This window comes from Strix aluco, chromosome 1 (assembly GCF_031877795.1).
Source record: "Strix aluco isolate bStrAlu1 chromosome 1, bStrAlu1.hap1, whole genome shotgun sequence".
In the NCBI taxonomy this organism is placed as follows: Eukaryota; Metazoa; Chordata; class Aves; order Strigiformes; family Strigidae; genus Strix; species Strix aluco.
This window is the reverse complement of record NC_133931.1, coordinates 73570241-73589856: the sequence shown is the minus strand read 5'-3', so window position 1 is coordinate 73589856 and position 19616 is coordinate 73570241. Positions and strand designations below refer to the sequence as shown.

Sequence of the window (19616 nt, the reverse complement as noted above, 5' to 3'; positions counted from 1 at the left end):
TGGGAAAGCAACTTGGAAAATCACACAGCAGACAAATAAAAATCTTAATTCAGGGATGTTTCCTCAAACCAAAACTGGATAGAGGCACAGGAGTGAGTCCTGACATTCAGATTCATGCTTCTTTGTACACGTGAGTTCTGAAGAGTTTCAGATTTGAAGTACCAGTTTTGGTCTAAGCTAGTGAGACCATAACAAAAGTCGGGAAGCAAACCACAGAGTACGTTTTAAACACGGTCTCCAAGTGGCTAAATTTTAATTCTCTAGACAGGTTTTCATTTTGTAAAGTTCAGTTTTCAGAGCAGGAGGAACTATTTGTGACTTGTATGTGTATTTTGATACTGGAGTATCATTTTGAACATAACCAGGTACTCAGGAAGGAGCAAGGACCTTGGAAGGACCTGCCCAATTTATGACCTCTGCTCTGCTGTTTGCAGCTTTTGTTTCCTTTATAAAACCAACAGGAAAATGGGACTCCACTCTTGTTTTCTAATATCACAAGCCAGAATTAATCAGCCCTTTATGCAAGCACTTCATGTCCTTTGTGTTTAGATACTGCAAAAATCTTTCTCTTGTGCTAGACTGAACTGACCTTGTTGTGACACCAGTGGTGCCCTTTTATATCCCATTTTATAATGTTAGAAATTGAATTTGATATGCATTAGGCTCTGAAAATAGATCTGTAAGTTTAATGACAAACCATGCAAAGGAAAAATATTTGATTTCTATACTTGGGAGTTCAATTGCCCAGTTCTAGCCAGTAGCATGCAGTGAAAATTGGATTTCCACTGCTGCATGATTTAAAATTATATTAACCAATAAAAGACTGCTGACAAAAGCAGTTGTTGCCAGTAAATACTACCTTATGGTGCTGTTTTCCCTGTCTACCGCCTGCCTTTGCTCAGATTTTAAAAAAAGCTATACTTGAAGGTGAGTGATCTGCGAATCAGCATTAATGCCATTCCCTGATATTTTAAGAAGTAAATGCTCTGTGCAGAATGATCTGTGCAGAAGATCTGACTCTTTGTACACCCTTCAGCACATAAGACATCACATCTTACTGCGCATGAAGACACTCAGGTCAGCATAGTTGCTGTCTACTTCTTTCACAAGCAAGAGAAAGCCTGATAGTTGAACCTTATTTTCTGTTACAGCATTTCCATATCCATATTAAAGCTCCACTGAATTTACAGTGTGATAACTTCATTTGCTGAATCCTCAGATTCTTACTCAATGCTTGGTGTCAGTTTAGGAAGAAACAAAATGTACATGGTATCTATTTTCAGCACTGTTCAGGAAAATTTAGTTTCATGGTCTTCAGTGGGTTTTAAACAGAGGCTTAAATACTGTCCTGGACAGAGACAAATTCTTAATTAAAGCTTGAACATGCAACGCTGAATGTAAAACCCTAACACTTCATTGGTGTTTGTGCTAAGCATTCCTGTTGCCTGGGCCTCACCAGACATCAGACAATAGTCCTGTAATGACTGAAGAATAAAATCTTGCTGTGCGGTGTTTAGTTCAAAAATAATTAAAATTAAATTAAGAAGTACCTTGTTGATGCACATTTTCCAGTGCCTCATTTCACAGGAAAGAGGTGCTTTAGCAGGGCAGCATATGTCACCTGTCTACTCCTCTCTCTTGTTAGTCATGTAATTTTGACCAATTTTTCTGAATGTAAAGCTTGTTGGTGTGGCTGCTTTCTTCTGCACTCTGCTGCTCAGAGCCATTTGGAAAAGCCGGGCTTCAGAAAACCAGTATTCTCAGAGCACAATTCATACCATCCCAGGCATGAAAAGATGAAACTCTTTCTGGAGAGGGCCTGGTTTTTGTGTGTGCTGTCTCTAGCTCTTGCTCTTTCTCTCATCTACTGGGAGTATAGACAAGTTACTTAGCTAATTAAATACGAGAGAGGAAACTACTTCAGTGTAAACATCTCTCTAGTGAGTTAATCCAGAATAATTATGTTGCTTCCAGTCTGCACTCTCATGTATTTTGCGTAAATGGCCCTGTATAGACTGATTCTTGCAATGAGCTGTATGTGGATCTGCAAGTAGGTTGCAGAGTATGTTTCAGTAGTTTCTGCTCAACATGTGCAGGGTTGCACTCATTTTTCTGCATCATTCATACGGAGCAGTAAAAAATCAGCACAAGCTGAGTAGAAATCAGTGGCAAATCAGAAGAGCAGTCTTTGTAAATGCCTGCAGGACTTTGGTGGGTGGAGTTCATTTGTGCTCTGAGCAAAGTTGTCCAATGCCCACGTCCTCTTCCCATGTATCACTCTGCAGTAAAGCTGAGTGGCTTGGTTCAGTCCGTCTTGTTACATACACTGCAGTGGCATACTATGGTATACATGGAATACTGCAGAAGACCACCTTCCTTTTCTCAGTTTTCTGAATTCACAAAAAAAATGGGAAATGTCTATGGTAAGAAAAGTGCTCTCTCTTGAACATAGAGCAGGTGCCATAGAAAGCTCTAAACTCAAATGGTTCATTTTCAGTAGCTATTATTTTTGGCATTCTGTATTTTCTAGTGTACAAAAGCTCCTCTCCGGTGACACTGGTAACAACTTACCTCTTAATGAGTAATTAGTGACTCTTTTAACATTTTATAGGAGTTAAGGAGTCAGTGTACCTTTAATAAGACTTCTCAAGTTGAAAGGGAAGAAGGGAGGAGAGGAGTCAATATCTCTGTAATATAAAACAATTTGTACACTGGGAGGATGACCTTTGCTGCAGGTGTGGAGGACAGTAGGCACATGGTGCAGGATATTTCCTGCTGTCCTGACATCACACAGCTGTGCATTGGCCTTTTTCTTCTTAAGGCCAAACTTACAGGAATCAGTAGGAAATCAGCTTCACTGTCTTTAGCTAAACCATTTTTTTCTCTCTCTTTGCTTTTATCCCTGTGTCTGATGCTTTAACATTCTCTGTACTTGAATGAAGCCAGGAAGAATCCAACTGTGTATTTTAAAGACCCACATTTTCCATACTTTTTTGTATGAAATAAAAACATTGATTTGTTTTGCCAATTATTCATTTTTCTACACAGTGCACAGAGTTGTTTGTTAAAAGCTGTGCCACTTGTTTTTTATTTTCTAGCGGTGTCTCTAATCCCACATCATGGGTTTTACTTTATTGGAATCATACATAGCACCACTTGCCACCCGCTTTTAAAAACCTTTGTCTAATTCTTTTCAAAACAAACAGATTTAAATGTTTTTCCTTTGATTCTTAGACGCTGTCGGGGTTGCCAGATCAAGACTCTTTCTACGATGTGGTGGACTGTCTGGAAGAGCTAGGCATTGAAGCTATTTCACAGAGACACTTGAACAAGAAAGGAACAGACTTGGACTTAGTTGAGCAATTTAACATTTATGAGGTAACATAACATGCCCTGTTTTATGCATCTTACAGCTTGTGCAAACTTCAAAGCTGAGAGGAGGGGTGAAATGTAACCTAGGTGAGATTTGGTTATCTATTTTATTTTAAAAGAAAAACATGTGGTTGCTAGAAGTAATATACACATTCATATATGTGACCTGCTATGGTACATGGCTGCGTTTAATGCAAATGCATTTCATACTAAAGCTGGAGCATACTCCAAGGCAAACCAGCACATTTACTAGCCTCCTTAGAGGCAGTTCTGCCTGCAGTTAAAACTTTCTCAGACTGCTAGTTACACATCCTGAAGTAAGTAGAAGTTCTTTCCACATGCAAAAGTATTCAGCTCGTGAAAAAGGTTCGGCTGAGCTCAGCTTCACAAATACCACTTGTTCTGGAGCTGAATACCCAGCAAGTCCTTGTTTACGAGTTTACACTGGACCAGATCCTATACAGTTTGCAGCAATGGAGTAGTGAGTGACTCCACGTTCACCTAGGTATAAAATAACTACTTCTCAAGTATTTATATGTAAGGGTAGGATATCCAGTTTCTTACTAATTAGCCTCTTTTCAGACTGTGGGAAGTGCTGGAGTGGGGAGGTTTAAGCTTAAGTTAATGTATATAAATGTGAATTCATGTTCTGGTGTGATGAAGTTAAATGACTTTATCTCTAAGTCCAGTGAAGGACTTGGTAGATTTGATTCTTCATTTTCTTCATCAACTCTACACCCATGTCACTTCACTAACGTTAACAGAATTAAGTTTTATATACAGCAGTTTGCAAAAAGAGTCAGGCCAAAATAGGAGCATGAGAATGAGAGGGCTCCATGTTCTTTCTTTTCCTACTGTCAGAGGCATCAGCTCATAAAATCCTTTTTAAAAGATGGCCATTAATTGTAAAAGCAGGGGGGTTTGTGCATGCTGTGACTACTGAAAGGCTTGATTGCAAAATTAGCAGTTGGTTTAGTTGGGTACCAGCTTTCTCTTGATGACCAGGCTAAATTTAGACATGCCCATGTGCGTTCTTTCTTTTTTCTGCCAACGTTCTTTATCTGAAAAATCTCTTCTTCCCCACTGAAATAGATTACCCACATCACCTTCTTCTGTACCTCTGCCTATATGAAAGGATCTTTCTCATGTAACAATTACTTACATGTTATGCTGCATTTCAGATGAGATCCACCAGTAACTTTGTGGTTTCTGCCAGTGATATCTCTCCTCACATACCCTAAGGTAGCACTTGCTTTGTTTCTGTTAGAGGTATGTCATATTGGCATGTCATTGACATGCTGTAGTTCAAGACACTAGGTGTTGCACCCATATTTTACTTCTCTACTATTTCCAACTGATGAGCTCCCAACATGTGTCAGAAGTTTCTGTCAAACTGTGGCCATGATATTCTCAGCATCACTCTTTTCTGATACTGTACATATGTTCCTCTGTATTGACAGTGCTTCTGAACTGGCAGGAAATACTGAATTTTTCCCTGAAAGGCATACATGGAAGTAATTATGCTAACCTAAAAGTTGGGAGGCTTAGAGGAGATGTGTGGTCTGTGTTTTTTCTTTTAATCCCTTGTGGTATCAGTTCACAGAAATAGTTTTGTTTGTTATTTTTTTCCCCTTTGTTTACTTTGCAGGGAGATCTGTCAAAATAGATATTTTTCAACAGAAATGCAGTTACATATACACCTGCTTACCTCTTCCTTGGCTGGGAAGAAATGATGGTACTATTCTAAAATACTCTCTAATAGGAGTTAATCATACTGAGATCAGTTGATTTTTAAAACCTAGGTGTGAAGACCTGTGGTACCTAAAGAAACCGTGTCAGCAGCCTCACCTTTCTTCCTTTCTTTCACAGGTGACACTGAGACATGAGGATGGAGATGAGAGTGTTGACCCCCCTCCCAGCGGGCGCAAGGACCGGAGAAGGGCCAGTCTTGGTGCTAGTGAGCGAAGGGGGTTAGAGCGCCGACGGAGCCGCAGGCACTCGGTACAGAATGTCAAAAGCACTTTATCAGCCCCTGCAAGTCCATGCAGTCAGTCAAATCCTAGCTTCGTGCTAGGCCATGGACAGCGTCTTGAGGATCTCAGTGAAAGGTAAGTGCATGAGCTGGGGAATACTCCTTTCTTTTCCCCTTATTACTTTCCATTATGTTCATTGCACTTTATTAATCTGACAGGCTTTTCTTTATCTCCCTTTTTCCATTGAATTAAATAAGGAAAAAAAAAAAAGCATATTTAAAGTTAAAACAAACAAACAAAAAAAAAACCCAACAACAACAATGAAAAGAAATGGATTTGTAGGTGACTTATCTACATGGCTAAGGTCCTTGGCACCATCTACTCTAAGTAAATGGACCCAAACCACATGAGGTAGAGCATTTGATATGGGAACTAACCAAGTTTAATTTCATCCATTGACAGATTTTATATTCAATATACCCACATAATAGAAGATTGTAACAAGGGCATAGTTGCATTAATGCAGAGGTATTTGTCCTGTATATGTTACAGTTAATTATTTTTTTCCCCTTTGCAATCAGCATTCCAGCATAAATATTTTCCTTTGAGGCTACACTGTAATAGTGAATATATCTAATGTTTTATAATTAGTGAAAGAGAGACAGTAATGACTAGCTGAGCAGTAGTCTGCAACACTGGAGTCAGTCGAAGCTAGTGGCGTTGCCAGTCTCATAAGGGTTGGCCTGGACAGTGCATGCTTAGGAAAAAAGGGAGCTGCAGATCCTCAGCATGTCTGACTACTGGACAAGGAGGCTGGAATTAATTTTGCCTGAGTTAGATGCCTGATCTGCTTGCCTCCCTTTGATGTCAGTGGAGTGCAGCAAGCACTGGTAGGCCTTCAGTTATCTAACGTATTCTACATGCCTGAAATTTCAACGAAGATGAGTCATGCTCTGAAACTGGCTGTTTCTCTCTGTTGACTATAAAGGGAATCTGGCTGAGTAGCTCAGGTAAAGATACATATGCTGCAGATAGCTATAGCTGGACACTGTCATCCTGTGGCTGAAAGTGCAATTTGCAAAATGGAAGTATGCTCCATGAAGAGCATATCTTGCGTGGATTATAACATTTGGGAAGTTCTTTGGGGGTTTCTGTTGGTTAGCACTGGGTGTGAATTTAGAGCCTTAAAATCCTACATTACATGTAAAGCAGCCCTTCTTGCGAAGCACACTGAGATGACTAAAGTTTAATGGCTTCAGGCAACATGAAAATATAAGACTCCAGATAATTTAAACAGTAGTTGCATGTTATATACCACATAATGGATTTTTTTTTTTTCCTTTTTTTTTCTTCTTTCATTTGGCAACACATTCATTCTTGTTTTCCATCACCTTCTGTTGGCCGGGTCTTTAGTGGGCTGGCTGCTGAGAGCCCCCTGGTCTTACAGGCTGATGACAAGGATGCCAGTGCATTTGAGGCTGGGTTTAAAGCATCTTCAGTGTGAGTACAGCTGGGGGCTTCAGCCGCTCTGCATGGGATGCCTTGTGCATGACCTTGGGCCCTGCTTCATGTCTTACGAATGTGACTGGGAATCTGTATCCATGAATGTGGAGCAGGTACCATTGACTTTTTAAACTGATGGATTTGGATTGGAAATGAGGAGATGCTTCAACTCTACAGATATTGCTGATTCTCTTACTGTAAAAACCACATACAAGTCATGCAGGACAGCAACTTCTATCAGTATTTTCTTGCTGTGAATGTTTGCTTACTAGCTTTGTTTTGCAGCCTTTGGTAACTCCTAACGAATTTGTGTTTGAACTGATTTTTAGTATCGGGGAGTAGAAACATGGCAGATTAGTTTTGCAAATTCTTTGAAATATTTTTTCACCAACATAGCAAAATTTCAATAATTATCCTACTTTTTTGAAAAAAATTATCCAGTTCTGCTCCCCACCCTCTTCGTCAGTAACATAATTTAAAGCATAATTCAAGTGTAAATCCAGGAAAGAAGTCTTCATATAAGCAGTCAGATTTAATTTCATGTTGCAGTTGTCCTTGGAATCTTCTCTAGGAAAATAGATGCTCTTTAACTCCATTTGGAATTTCTAACTTACCTGGCTCTGTAAGGAAAGAGGGCATTCAGTTATGAATGTATGTAACACTGATCTTTACTTCGCATATTAGTTAAATAAAAATCCCTTTTTTCACCCTTTTCTCCAATCCTCTTAGCAGGTAAAGACAGGGAGTATTACTTGTAGCTAGCAAATCGGGTTTTTTCCCATTGGACATTACAGACCACAGAATATGTTTAGGTACCCAAAGGTGCAAGTTCCAAGCTCAATGGAATTTTTAAAGTTGCCATACCAAGAAACTAGTCAACTGTTGGCTCTTCTATAAATCTCCCTGGGTTTCTGGTAAACAAGTGTTTCAGAAAAGCAGATTCTGTCCTTCATATTTTCAGTCTCATCATCTGTCCAAATCTGTAGTTGTGGTAGGAAGAGCAAAACCAGCCTTCCTGCTTTATCATATCTCAGTGAGTCTCACAACTTTCAGTGAAATAGACCAGATGAATGCAACAGTATCTCTACACCTGATAGCTAAACTGGGACCAAAAAATATAGTAAAAGCTTCATAGCTTCCAGTCATTAACATTTAAACAGAAAAATAGTGAAGTTGAATGACTCGTACAAAGTTTTTACGCATTATGAAGTTTGAATTAACCTGAAGTGGAGAGAGGTTTTTGTCTTTGCATTGTTCCTACAGGAATCAAATTTTCAAATTTGAGCACATGGCATATTTATTGGTTTAAGGGATTTTAATAAAGCATCATAAGTTTAGGCCTTGCTGCAATTTGTAAGGAGATTTTAAAATCATATATTAAAATATGATGCAGGTATCACCTGTTTTTGTCAAAGGAAATGCTTGTTGTGTCCCTTCTGCTTCCATTGTTAATGTTGTAGAGAGGAATCTGTACAAATGGATAAAAATTACTTATTACCTCTCTAAACTGAAAGTAACTTTTGTTCAACCATCTGTCTTGTGCAAATGACCTTCTTTTGCTTCATTTTTTTGTAGTGCTGTATTTTCTGAAAAATAGTCTGCAAAATAGGCTTCAGTCTCTTTATTCCTTCACTGCATTTTCTTTACCAATAGGAAACATGTAGCAATATTAATGTTAATCTTACTGTGTTGCTTCTGCCGGTAACTAAACTTTGTGTGTGGTTGCAGATGTCTATGTCTGGTTTTACAATGGATTAGCACCATCAAGTTAGGTGGATTTGCTTCTGATGGATATGGTTAGAGATTAAAGGCAAACTCTTACACTGTAATAAATTTTATTTTGGACAATATTCTTGGTTATTTTTGGACTTCACTACCAAAATCAGTAGAATGTTCAAGTTCTTCCTCAGTGTTCTCCTTCCCACAGTGTTCATGTTTCTTTTCTTTCTAACTCCATCAGCTGGTTTGGCAGTTACGTTGCTTTTGTTTACCACATCAAACAGGTTGTCCACAGTCATCTGCTTTGTGTCAACCGATAAGTCTTCCAAAAAGAGAAAAATCCATGGTGCCGGTAAAAAAAAAAAAAAAAAGACAATATTGGCCAAATTCTGTCTGTCTCACAATGGATATATCCAGAAGAGCTGTCTGAAGTCAATGGATTTGCTCTGATTTATGCCAGGCTAATTGAGAGCAGACTTTGGGTTTTGAGCTGGGAAAAGTTGACCGTAAATGCTAAGGGCAACCAAAAGGAAAACTTGCAGGCCTTTTTCATCCATTTGGCAACCTTATTCCAAACTAAATGTATTGCTTTTTCGCTTGTGGTTCAAAACAAATAAAGACCCAAATCTGCTTTGTGTTAAAATAGTTTTCATGGAGAGTGAAACCCAGCCTAATGTGCCTGTACTAAATAAACAAATAAAGAAGTTGATAACAACTACTAAGAAGGGCTGAAGGTTGTTTTAAGGGTATGTAGCTGCTGCAGTGTACTTTAAAATACCAGTCCTGACCACCAGCAAGTTTGCTTTGCTCAAAACTTTTTTCTTTTACCATGATGGCATAGAGCACCAAAAAGCCTAGGGGCAACTTCAGTCCTGTTAATATGACATTTCAAATGCTTTGCTGAGAGCACCTCCTAAGGTTTTCTGCCCTGGTCCAAATTGAGTGCTCTCAATCTGTGGTCTAGTATGCTGTTTCTTAAGCGGTAGACTTTTAAGCAAATTCTTCCATGTTTTGTTTTTTATTCTTTTTAAAGTAAAGCTAGCTTTTTCCAACCACACAATGGATAGAGTTGTGGAAAAATGTAAGGAGTGGCATGGAACTTGCACTAGATTGATTGTTATTGTATGCAGTGATTTCTGGCTATATAAGCATTAAAAAACAAATTGCTGTCTATCTTTCAGTCTCATTGTGTGTCTTTGAGGGAACAGAAGGTAGATAGTTCAGAACTTCTCAGTGCTGTCTTGGGCACTGAACAGGTGCTCTGCAGGAGCCTTCTACATACAAACCAGAAACAAGTACTTCTCCCAGTTTTTCAAATTAACGTGTTTCACATTTTGCTGTGCATTCCCCTTTCTTCAGTACTGCACAGAGACCATCCCCGTCTTTCTGCCTGGGTGCCCCATCAGAGCTGTGTCAGCCAGACTTAGCAAACGTATTCAAGGGAGCTTCTATGAGATTTACACTGACACCTCTTACCAGCATTTGAGTGAACAGCTCTGTCAAAGCTTTGTGGAATTAATTACAATCAAAGACTGAGGTTTATGAAGTTCTGAATAGCTAGGATTAGATATTCACTTTACTAGACTCTCTGCTTTCTTCTTCTTTTTCATAGTTTTGGTTTGGTTTGTATCATCAAAAATCACAAAAGCACTGCTAAGATTGATCCTATAACACTATACACCTTCATCTAGAGATAACCAGACCTTGGTTAGGACTTTCTTGTCGGTATTCCTGTGTTTGAAACCTAACAAGCAGAAGAGCTGACTGCCATCTTAAGAACCCATCAGAGCAGAGCCTGCATCCTAAACAGGGACCGAAGCTGGATTTAACAAGCTATCTTTTTTAGACTGTGGGGCTAAACAGTTGTGAGAAAGACCAACTGTTCAGGTTGACCTGAGGCTTCCAGATTTTTCAATTTGAAGAAACTTGACCTTCAGGAGAATTGTATTGATAAGGGAAAAACAGCAGAGGACCAAACAGGGAATTATGTAGTTATGAACTGTGCTTTTGTTAGTGTCCTGCCTGCAAGGCTGTTATGACTGTTCCTCTGAGCAGAGAGTAGCATAAGGAATTCCAGTTTCCTGCAAATTTCTGGACTAGCTGGACACAGCACCATTGCACGGTGCACACTGGGCTCAAGGGCTTTTGCACCCTTTACAGTCCTAGAAAAAAATTGGAAAATTGTTGCCTAAATAAAAGAAAGATGTTCTGAGAAGTCATAAGGATCTGTTTGTTAGAAAATACATGTTTCTGATGCTTGGGGATTGCCAAGATGAAGGAGGAGATCATGACACTATTTTGGTTTTACCAGAAAACAATGAACACAGCTGAGCCTCCGACACTAAGCATTTTTTCTGCTTAACTGTGGATTCCTGGTGAGTTTCTAACCAACAGCACAGACCTTAGTTTGGCTATTATGTCCCATTAACTGATTATTCAAATTGCTTTATGTAGATCCAGGCCTTCAGGGGTGGTTTGTCCAGAATACAGCTGAGACTTCTTTTTTTTATTATGATTTTCCATGTTTTCAGACATCCTAAACCATGACTAATCTTTCACTTTTCTCTAGCATTTACTATGGCAAAATTCTCATTTTGTCATGATGTTTCAAGTTCTGGTGACTTTCCACTACACTATGTGAAATGTTTTGATTATGTAAATACTTATGGCTATAAATCAAAGTGCTGATTACAGTTGTGGGTGGGGTTTATTTTATTTTATTTAGAATGGGTGCATTCCACATCTCTTAGAGTTGCTGTCTGTGATAAATACGATGAGTGGTATGATAGGTATGAAATAGCAAAGTGGGGAGACTCAACATCTCATTTAATGCAGGACTCAGGCTGTGATATGGATTATTAAAGGTCCAGAAGAGAAAATAAATTAATTTATTTTTATTGCTGTAATAGAAGGAAACAAATTTATTTTTTTTCCTAGACATTTATCTCTGGTTCCTAGTTTTGGATATTTAAAACAACTGATGCATGAATATAGACAAAGAAAACGTCTCCAGGATAAACACGCAGTCACATATCTGTGGATATGCTAAGGATCTCTTTAATACATTGTCCTGGTTTAGCCAGGTTAGGGTTAAGTTTCCCCAGCAGTGGGGGGAAGCTCTAGCCAGGTTATTCAATACCATGCTGTCGTCACCTCCTGGCGCCCAAGCACGGGAGCGAGGGAGATTTGGTGAACACGTGTGTTATACGATCTCTCTGCTCTCACTGCTGTATTGGTACATACCTTGCTCTGTTCATTGTTATTACTGTTATTGTTATTGTTGTTGTTTGTTGTGTTGCTGTTGCACTGTTGTATTAAACCTCTCCTTATCTCAGCCCCGGGGCTTTGTATTTCACTCCCTTTGTGGGGGAGGGACAGCGGCCACACGGTCTCGGACCCCAGCAGGACCTAAACCACCACATACATATATATATATATATATATATATATGAGCTGAGCTACCTAGCATTTGGGGAAGCTTTGAAATAGAATGGCATATCATCAGTTGTGGGGGAGATATTAATTTTTTTCACAGTTTGGTTGATATGGGCAAAATGGAAAGGGGATGTAAAAGCAGTGGTTTTGGAAAGAAGATTTATCTATTAAATTAAAAGGCTTGGTAAGGTAGCATCTCTTCATAGGCATCAGACCTTTATTAGGCTTTGACATTAACATACAAAATCTGATCTGCTATTTTAGATATGGGACAGGGAGGCCATGTTTATTTCTCTTGTGCAGGTAGGGTTATCTGAAGGGTGAAGTTAAGCAGATTTGAAAGGAGAGAGGATAAAAATGTGAAATTTGTGATCTTACGCTTTGTAAGAATATCTTGGAAGCTCCTGTAAAGTATGTGACAGAGGAAGAGACATGAGATGGGTTAAGAAAAATTTTCTTTCAAAGCCTTACCATAAACAAAAGACTCCATTGATGTATAGATAGGGATTGACCCACTAATGCATGAGTAATAATAATAAAAAAATTAAAAGTTACAGCTTGATAAGTGTCTCATGTACAGGTCCTATTACTGTCTCAGGTCGATACTAGCACTTTTTATCTGAATTAAAATACCTCTGCAGAAATGTCAGGTTTTGTAGTAGGGGTGCTGTTTGCTGGTTGTAGGTGTTGCTGAAAGGAAATGTTTTATACTTGGTATACTTTCAGAGTCCAGTTGACAGCTCTGTACTTTGCTGTAAAGGCAATGATAGATTTTCCCTGTTTGAATTTCAAGAGGAATAAAGAAAGCACTGAAAGTTAAATGAGGTTATAGCTGCATGGCAAATGAAAGCGCAGCATGACATAGCCTATTTTTTTTAAGTTTTTCTTCCACTGTGTATTTAGCTTTGGTGAACTACCTGAGGAAATGTAATGCAAAACCAGTATGTGAATATGTTTCTCTGGAGGTCCATGGCAGTGTCCTGCACTGGACTATACATGCCTTAGAGAGTTCACCTAAACAGTGTTCCCAGTATTTGTAAACATCATCCTCTGAGGCCAGGAAAGTTTTTTTACACATAGAATAGGATGGAAGGAAAAAAACACAGCAGTTTGGCAGAATGCCATTTCCAGATCCCTCCTTTTGAAGTAAGGGGCAATAACAGTGACCTTCAAGTGTCAACCAATATGCAGTTCCAAGCTCTGAAAACACCGTTTCTTCTCTCTTTCTGTATATGTTTCAGTATTTATTGCTCCTGGAGTCTCTCTACATCATGATTCTGTTTTTTTACCTCTTTGCTCATACAGATGTAAAAACAGCAATGCTGTTCAATGATCAGAGAGCTGGGACTTTGAAGTCTTTGCAAAGCCTTTCGAATATCTTAAGCAAGATTCTGCTGTCTTGCTCTGCTTTGATGTGTCCTGTATAAACCAACCACAGCAATGAAACAAGTGTGGAGGCATTACCTAGGTATATTTAGGTGTGAGAAGTTGTTACTGATCATGTTTTAGGGATAAGATAATAACAGTAACCTAAAGATAAAGAACAGCACAATATGAAGGCATAGTGAGTACATGTACTGCACAATATTTATCATTTCCTCAACTTTTTTCTGAACAATTTCCTTTATTCAGGGCAGAAATCCCAGCATGATTTTCCTTTTGACCTTTGTAATTATACATCTTAGTTTCCCTTATGTGCAGAAGGCCAAATTTTGAGGCTTTGTAAGTAAGTTGTTATCCATATCATGTCATGTATTTTCATCTTCACATAATTTCATCAACTGCAGTGGTCTATCACACGTAGCAGTGGAATGGAAATAGCAAGGGCATTAATAGGTGGTTTCTTTAGTTTTGTTTTTAATGGAAGAGGAAAGTATTTTGCCGTATATTTATGCAGAGTAATAAATGATGAATTTAAATTATTAGCACTTTCAGCTTTCATATAAAAGACTAGTTGAATCTGTTTTGGCAGCTAGGATAGAAGAAAAGAAGTAGCAGAAGTGTACCAAAGCATTTGTTTGTTTTACAAGGACTTAGGAAACTGGCTATGAATTGTGTTGTCTAACCTATGAAAGTGGAATTTCATTCATAAATTGAGGACAATAACAAGCAAATGCAAGAGAAAAATAAAATTACATCCACTGTGACTTGCAAAGATCTCTCCTTGATGGAACATTTTTCATTTTCTATTTGGTCATCTGAGTGGGCTTCAGAGAAGTAGCTTTCAAAGTGCTGTGCAAGCGGTAAAACAGGTCAGAGGTTTGAAGGGGATGGGGGGGGAAACAACCTTGAAAGAAAAAATTGTGAGATCAACTGTAGTATTTCATTTAGAATAATATTGTGGAATGGCTAATAATGGTCTTACTTCACTGAATGTGGCCTGTAGTCCTAGTCATGAGCTGTTCCTCTGAAAGGCAGTGAAAGTTTAAATGAAAGTAATTTAAAGAAGCTAAACTGAAAAGCACTTGACTTAATTACAAAAAGAAAGGGAGAGAGAAAATTCCTCATCAATAATTAACAGCCCACAGGGTGAGTTTCAGAGTATGGGAATAATGGCCAATAGCTTTACAGTTCCTCTATCCTTTCTTCTCTGTGTCACTTTATAACTCCAAGGCCCTTTTTTTCACTGAAGTTCGGTGTTCATGTTTCTTGGGAATTTCTGTATAATTCTGTCAAAGGTCACAAAAAGCTCAGAAGTACACTTAGGGCCTTTTCTAATAACTTGAAAAATTAAGAAGGAAATATTTATTAAGACTTTAGTAAAGGTTAAATGAGCCAGGCGCAACTTGGAGTCATGTACCAAAAGGGAGATATTGTAATGTGCTGTTATCTCATGAATTAAATTTTATGTGCATTTTATGTGCAGACCAAAACATTGGTATCCTAATTATGGCAAGACTGTCCTTTTTTCTATTGTTCTATATTCAAACATTAGTGGTCAAATTCCTCCTGAATTAAAATGATTTAAAGCATATATTAGACTTCAAAAATTTCCTTTGATACCAAGGAGAGCAGAATTTGTTTCTGTGCTCATGCTTATTTTCTGGCTTTGTTTTTTTTTTGTTCCTTCAGCACAGCCTTTGATTTTTCTGTTAGCTGTATCTTTGGGGGCTTTTTTGGAGTGGAGGAGTGAAGAAACTTGTATTTCTGGGCTACAGGCTAGAACAAAGAAAGCCTGAGTTTCTTCAAGCTGCCTTCATAAAGACTCTGCAAAGGGAGGAGTTTGGGGGGAGCCTGGAGAGAACAGAGACTACATAACCTTGTACATGTTGTTCAGCTCTAGGTGCCAGTAAGATGGAGAGCATTTTTTAGTGCTTTGAGTTCTTGTGGAGTCAGAGTTGCTGTCTTCAGAGTGATGCCTTAGTTTTAAAATCATCTATCTGTGACTAGGTTAAGTGTGTCTTAGGTATGATACTTAGCATCTTACGGACTTTGCCCCTGTCTTCATCTAAACTTGTAGATGAGTCCCTTGATTATAATTTCCTTCCATCAGTCTGTGTTTTTTTAGTGTTTGTGTCTCTGCAACTTAGAGTAGCTATTTAATATCAGCAGGACAATCGACACTCTTTCTATTTTCTTTAATTTATTTATTTTAAAAAGGAGAAATGATAATGCATTAGTTCTGAAGCCTTTGCCTAGATTTCGTTTTGATGGCCGAGTCGTTCTCTATCCATAAACTACACTTTCATAGTCTTTTTAAACGTGCACGTATTTTAAGGGGCTATAAATATTTTCATGTCAAACTTTAGTTGAAACAACTGAGCAAAACCTGTGCCTAAGTAGATGCTTGTTAGTTGCCATGACTGATGATACACTTTATAAAGGTTTGTGGGGGTTTTGGGTTTTGTTTGTTTTGTGGGGGTGTTAGCCTGTGGCAGTAATCCATTTTAAAGACAAAAATGAACACAGTGATTGTTTTGAAATTTGTTTTCACTGCTATAAAGCTTTTGTTTAAATACTTCTAATCTGGTACTGTTATCGTGGAACTGAAGTAATCCAGCAATAGCCTTAAGGTTAGATGAATATATCTGATCCTTCAACATTAGCTGAAGCCCTTTCTCCCTGCCACAGGATAAATATTTGCCTTCTGTTGAACAGGATAGGCTCCTCTGTGCTACTGAAAAACATGCGGGCTTTTGCAACCGAGTTTAATTGTAAACCTCTCTATGAGTCATTTTTCTTAATTTAATTCTACTATTGCATTAACACCAAATTTGCATGTGTATGTGGGAGGGAAAGTGAGCTTTTCCACATCATCCTTTCTCTATTGCACACAAAAATGGACACATAACTCTGAAGAGTCCAGGTGAATTCACAAATCTGTCTGCTGTTCTGTTTGCGCATCCATCCATCTGATGTTCTTAGCTTTACAAGAATATCATCTGTCTGTAGTTGGTATTTTCCCATTTTAATAAATATTCAAGTGGAATTTTTCCTTTTCTACCTTTTAGGAAGGTTTTAGCTAGCAGGTACTACCTGTTTTCATGGACAGAATATCTGTTCTCTAACAATACCGAGAAACAACTGCCACTATTGGTTTGGTTGAAAGAAGAGCACGCTTGATTCCTACCTGTGAGCTTACCCCTCTCCTCTCATCTGTATCTGATCCATTTTCTGCGGATAGTCCAGAGAGGATTTTCCAAGTGTTGAGCATCTCTTTAAGCACACGCTTATTTCCATTGTGCAGGTTTCCCTCGGCCAAATTGGCTCCCCCAGGTTGGGGAGCATGCCTGCCTCTGTGCACACCACCAGTCATCTCAGCAGCCAACACATGCAGAGCCAGCTGCTTCCTCTGGCTTTCCATCCAGTTGCCATGTACTTGCTGTCCTCCTAGAGATAATATTAGCAGAGGAAGAGAGCTTTCCAATCAAAGCTTCTTCGAAGCTTTTGATCTGGAAGTCAAGGAGATTTGAGGAAAGAGTCCTTGGTCTGACAGAAGAATGATCTTGCTGGAATCTCCAGAATTTAATCCACCAGTTAAGGTATGGCAATGGGCCCACAGAGCCACTTCACTGTTCCTAGACAGCTGGACGCAAAGACGTCAGTTAATTTCCAGCCTCTGTCATAAAAAAAGCTGACTCTGGTGATTACAGAGGTCCTCTTTTTGGGTCAGGAGTAAATAAACTCATCTTTATGATTTTGTCAATCTCAGAGCTCAGCAGCTAGCTCTTGTAGATCAGGCACTGCTGTCAGCAGCATTGGAAGTGCCAGTCCACCAAGCCAGTTGCTCTAATACGCATGTAACGCGTGCTTGATGTACTCCATGAGCTCTGAGCGGATGGTGTGTGTATATGATTTGCATATGCTCCCTTCTTAGAGTCCACCCAGTTAATTCAATTTTCTTCGTTATTATCCACAGTTCAGATATATGTGCAATTAATCAATAAGAGATTAACTTTCAACAGAATACTCAGCTTGGAAACAGTACCCATTAGGGATGTGTTAATGTCTGATTATAAACTGTAAAAGCAAGTGTGCCACACAGGGTTGCTGTACATGCATAGGTTTTTTTTTTTTTTTTGAAATATGATATTCGCAAATAATATACAAATTAAGGGGCTGTTACTATTGATCTGCTCCTTTAGAGTACAGCAGGTCATAACATCTGGGAAGTGGGCTCTTGACCTTTTGCTTCCTAAGACAAAATTGCAGGTAAACATCACAGCAGACAGAAGCATTTCCTTCATATGACATTATCAATAGTTCGTGACCCATCATGAAGGAGAACAGGGGCTAAACATTCCCTTCAGCTCCATGTAGATCATATCACCTCCTGGTCCAAGTTCTGTTTCTCGTTGTAGGCAGGAGTGTGTCTCTACCTACAGACTGAAACCAAAACCTTACAGGTTCCAAACTGGTCTTTATGTAGTGATGGTTTTCAGTCCAGTAACTGACTTAAAGATTAAAATAATTTCCTGTTTTATAACTTAGCCTTCAGTACAACTTACCAGAAAGAAGCATGTATGTAAAAAGCTGTGGTCCTTTAAACATAATTATCATGTATATTCTTAAGAGCTATTTATATTTTAGTCATATCTTTAAGTAAATGCTGGTGCTTATGGAAAATGTCATTGATGTCTCTGGAAATTGAGATCTCACAGTTCCGTTTCCTGGTTTGTTTTTCAACTGTTAACCTGAGCTTATATGGACATTTCTGTTGTAGTTTTAAAAGCTGATTGGTATTCAGGATATTTTAGAGACAACTAGACCTTCCAGGGTAAGGTGCAGTAATTATTTTGTGAGGAACTGGTCATATATCCTAATATCCATATATCCTATTATGAAGGCTATTATTTATAGGCTTAATTTAGGGTGTTTTCATATTTATAATTAAGCTAGATGTATGGAAATCCATTTTTCTCAATAATGGATTAGAACAATACTTTGCACAGCAGTAAGAAACCCGAGGATTGTATTTTAACTGATTACTGCTCACCTGTAGCATTTAATATATGGTTCACTTGACAGTTGTACACTTTCTACACAGAAGCTCAGCATTTTCAGAAACAGGTGCCTAAAATTAGAATAGAAAGTTCCTGTTTAGTTCCAAGCTTCAGCTGGCTCTAGGGAAACAGACTGTACAGTAAAAGTAGATTCAGGCCTTTAGGTACCAATTAAATATCCTAATCTGATAAATACTGATTACAAAAACTCTGCACATTGGGGAAAGGAACAGCTTTCATTGCTGGTATATAAAAGACTTGATATCAAGACTTTAGACCATAGGTTCAGGGTTATAAACACAAGATGTAAAAATAATATGACAAGATCTCAAGGAAAATATCCAGGACATGTTGCTCACCTGGCAAGTGTTAGTTTAGAGACCTGATTATCCTGTGTTATGAAGTGATCCTTAAACATGATCTAACCCTCTCAGTTCTGGATCCTTTTATTTTTCAGCTCCTCTGTCTGTTCAGTGCAATTATAGCTCAGTGGTTCCAAGTTCAACCCCTATTGTATAAACTCCTGTCCTTACTACCATGCACTTATGCGAACAAATAAATTTTCAAAGAAGTCTTTCAAATTTATGAGATCCGCCATATCAGGTGAATATTTCACTTACTATTTTGGGCATTTTGAGACAATTGAGGAGAGTGAGGAATTTGACATCATCAATCTGGAAACCTGGTGAGAGCTTAAAATAGTAATAACTGGGCTGCTCTGTTCATATAAGCAATAGCCATGCTATCAGCATTGTATGATGCATTGTCGTCTTATCAGAGAACCATGATCCCACAGAGCTTCATGAGTTATTTCCCAAATGTGATTGCTGTAGGACTGGCAGATGCAGATGTTTGCGCTTCACAGGAGATAATAGCAAAGCTAGTCCCGAACTGTCCACTTGTAAGGAGAAGGGATTGTACAAATGCTCCCTGGTCAACTCCTTTTTTTCTTTTTTTGGTATACCAATATATACATGTGTGGCAGTCGAGAGGTGTCTCTGTAGGAGAGTTACATGTTTGTGGAGAGGACAGGCATATAGAGAAATTACGACTGAGATGTTTATGTCACCATGATACCTCAGGAATGGTTGCAAGTGTTTACCTTGTAGATGTTTGCCAGAGTATTGGAAGAGGTCCAGGTGCTGCTGTTTTCCTGATTACTCTATAACTA

At 38.6% G+C, this 19616-nt stretch overlaps 1 protein-coding gene across 10 annotated transcripts in view; it reads left to right on the top strand.

Moving 5' to 3' along the window:
* Positions 1-19616, top strand: part of FHOD3 (formin homology 2 domain containing 3) — a 414767-nt gene that overhangs the window by 290290 nt on the left and 104861 nt on the right. For 5 of the 10 annotated variants that reach the window (XM_074825132.1, XM_074825119.1, XM_074825109.1 and 2 more), the window contains exons 9-11: positions 3235-3378; positions 5242-5480; positions 6759-6845. In XM_074825132.1, coding sequence (XP_074681233.1) covers positions 3235-3378; positions 5242-5480; positions 6759-6845 — 470 coding nt within the window. The remainder of the gene's footprint in view (positions 1-3234; positions 3379-5241; positions 5481-6758; positions 6846-19616) is intronic. The other 5 variants (XM_074825180.1, XM_074825169.1, XM_074825159.1 and 2 more) reach the window with 1 other exon arrangement.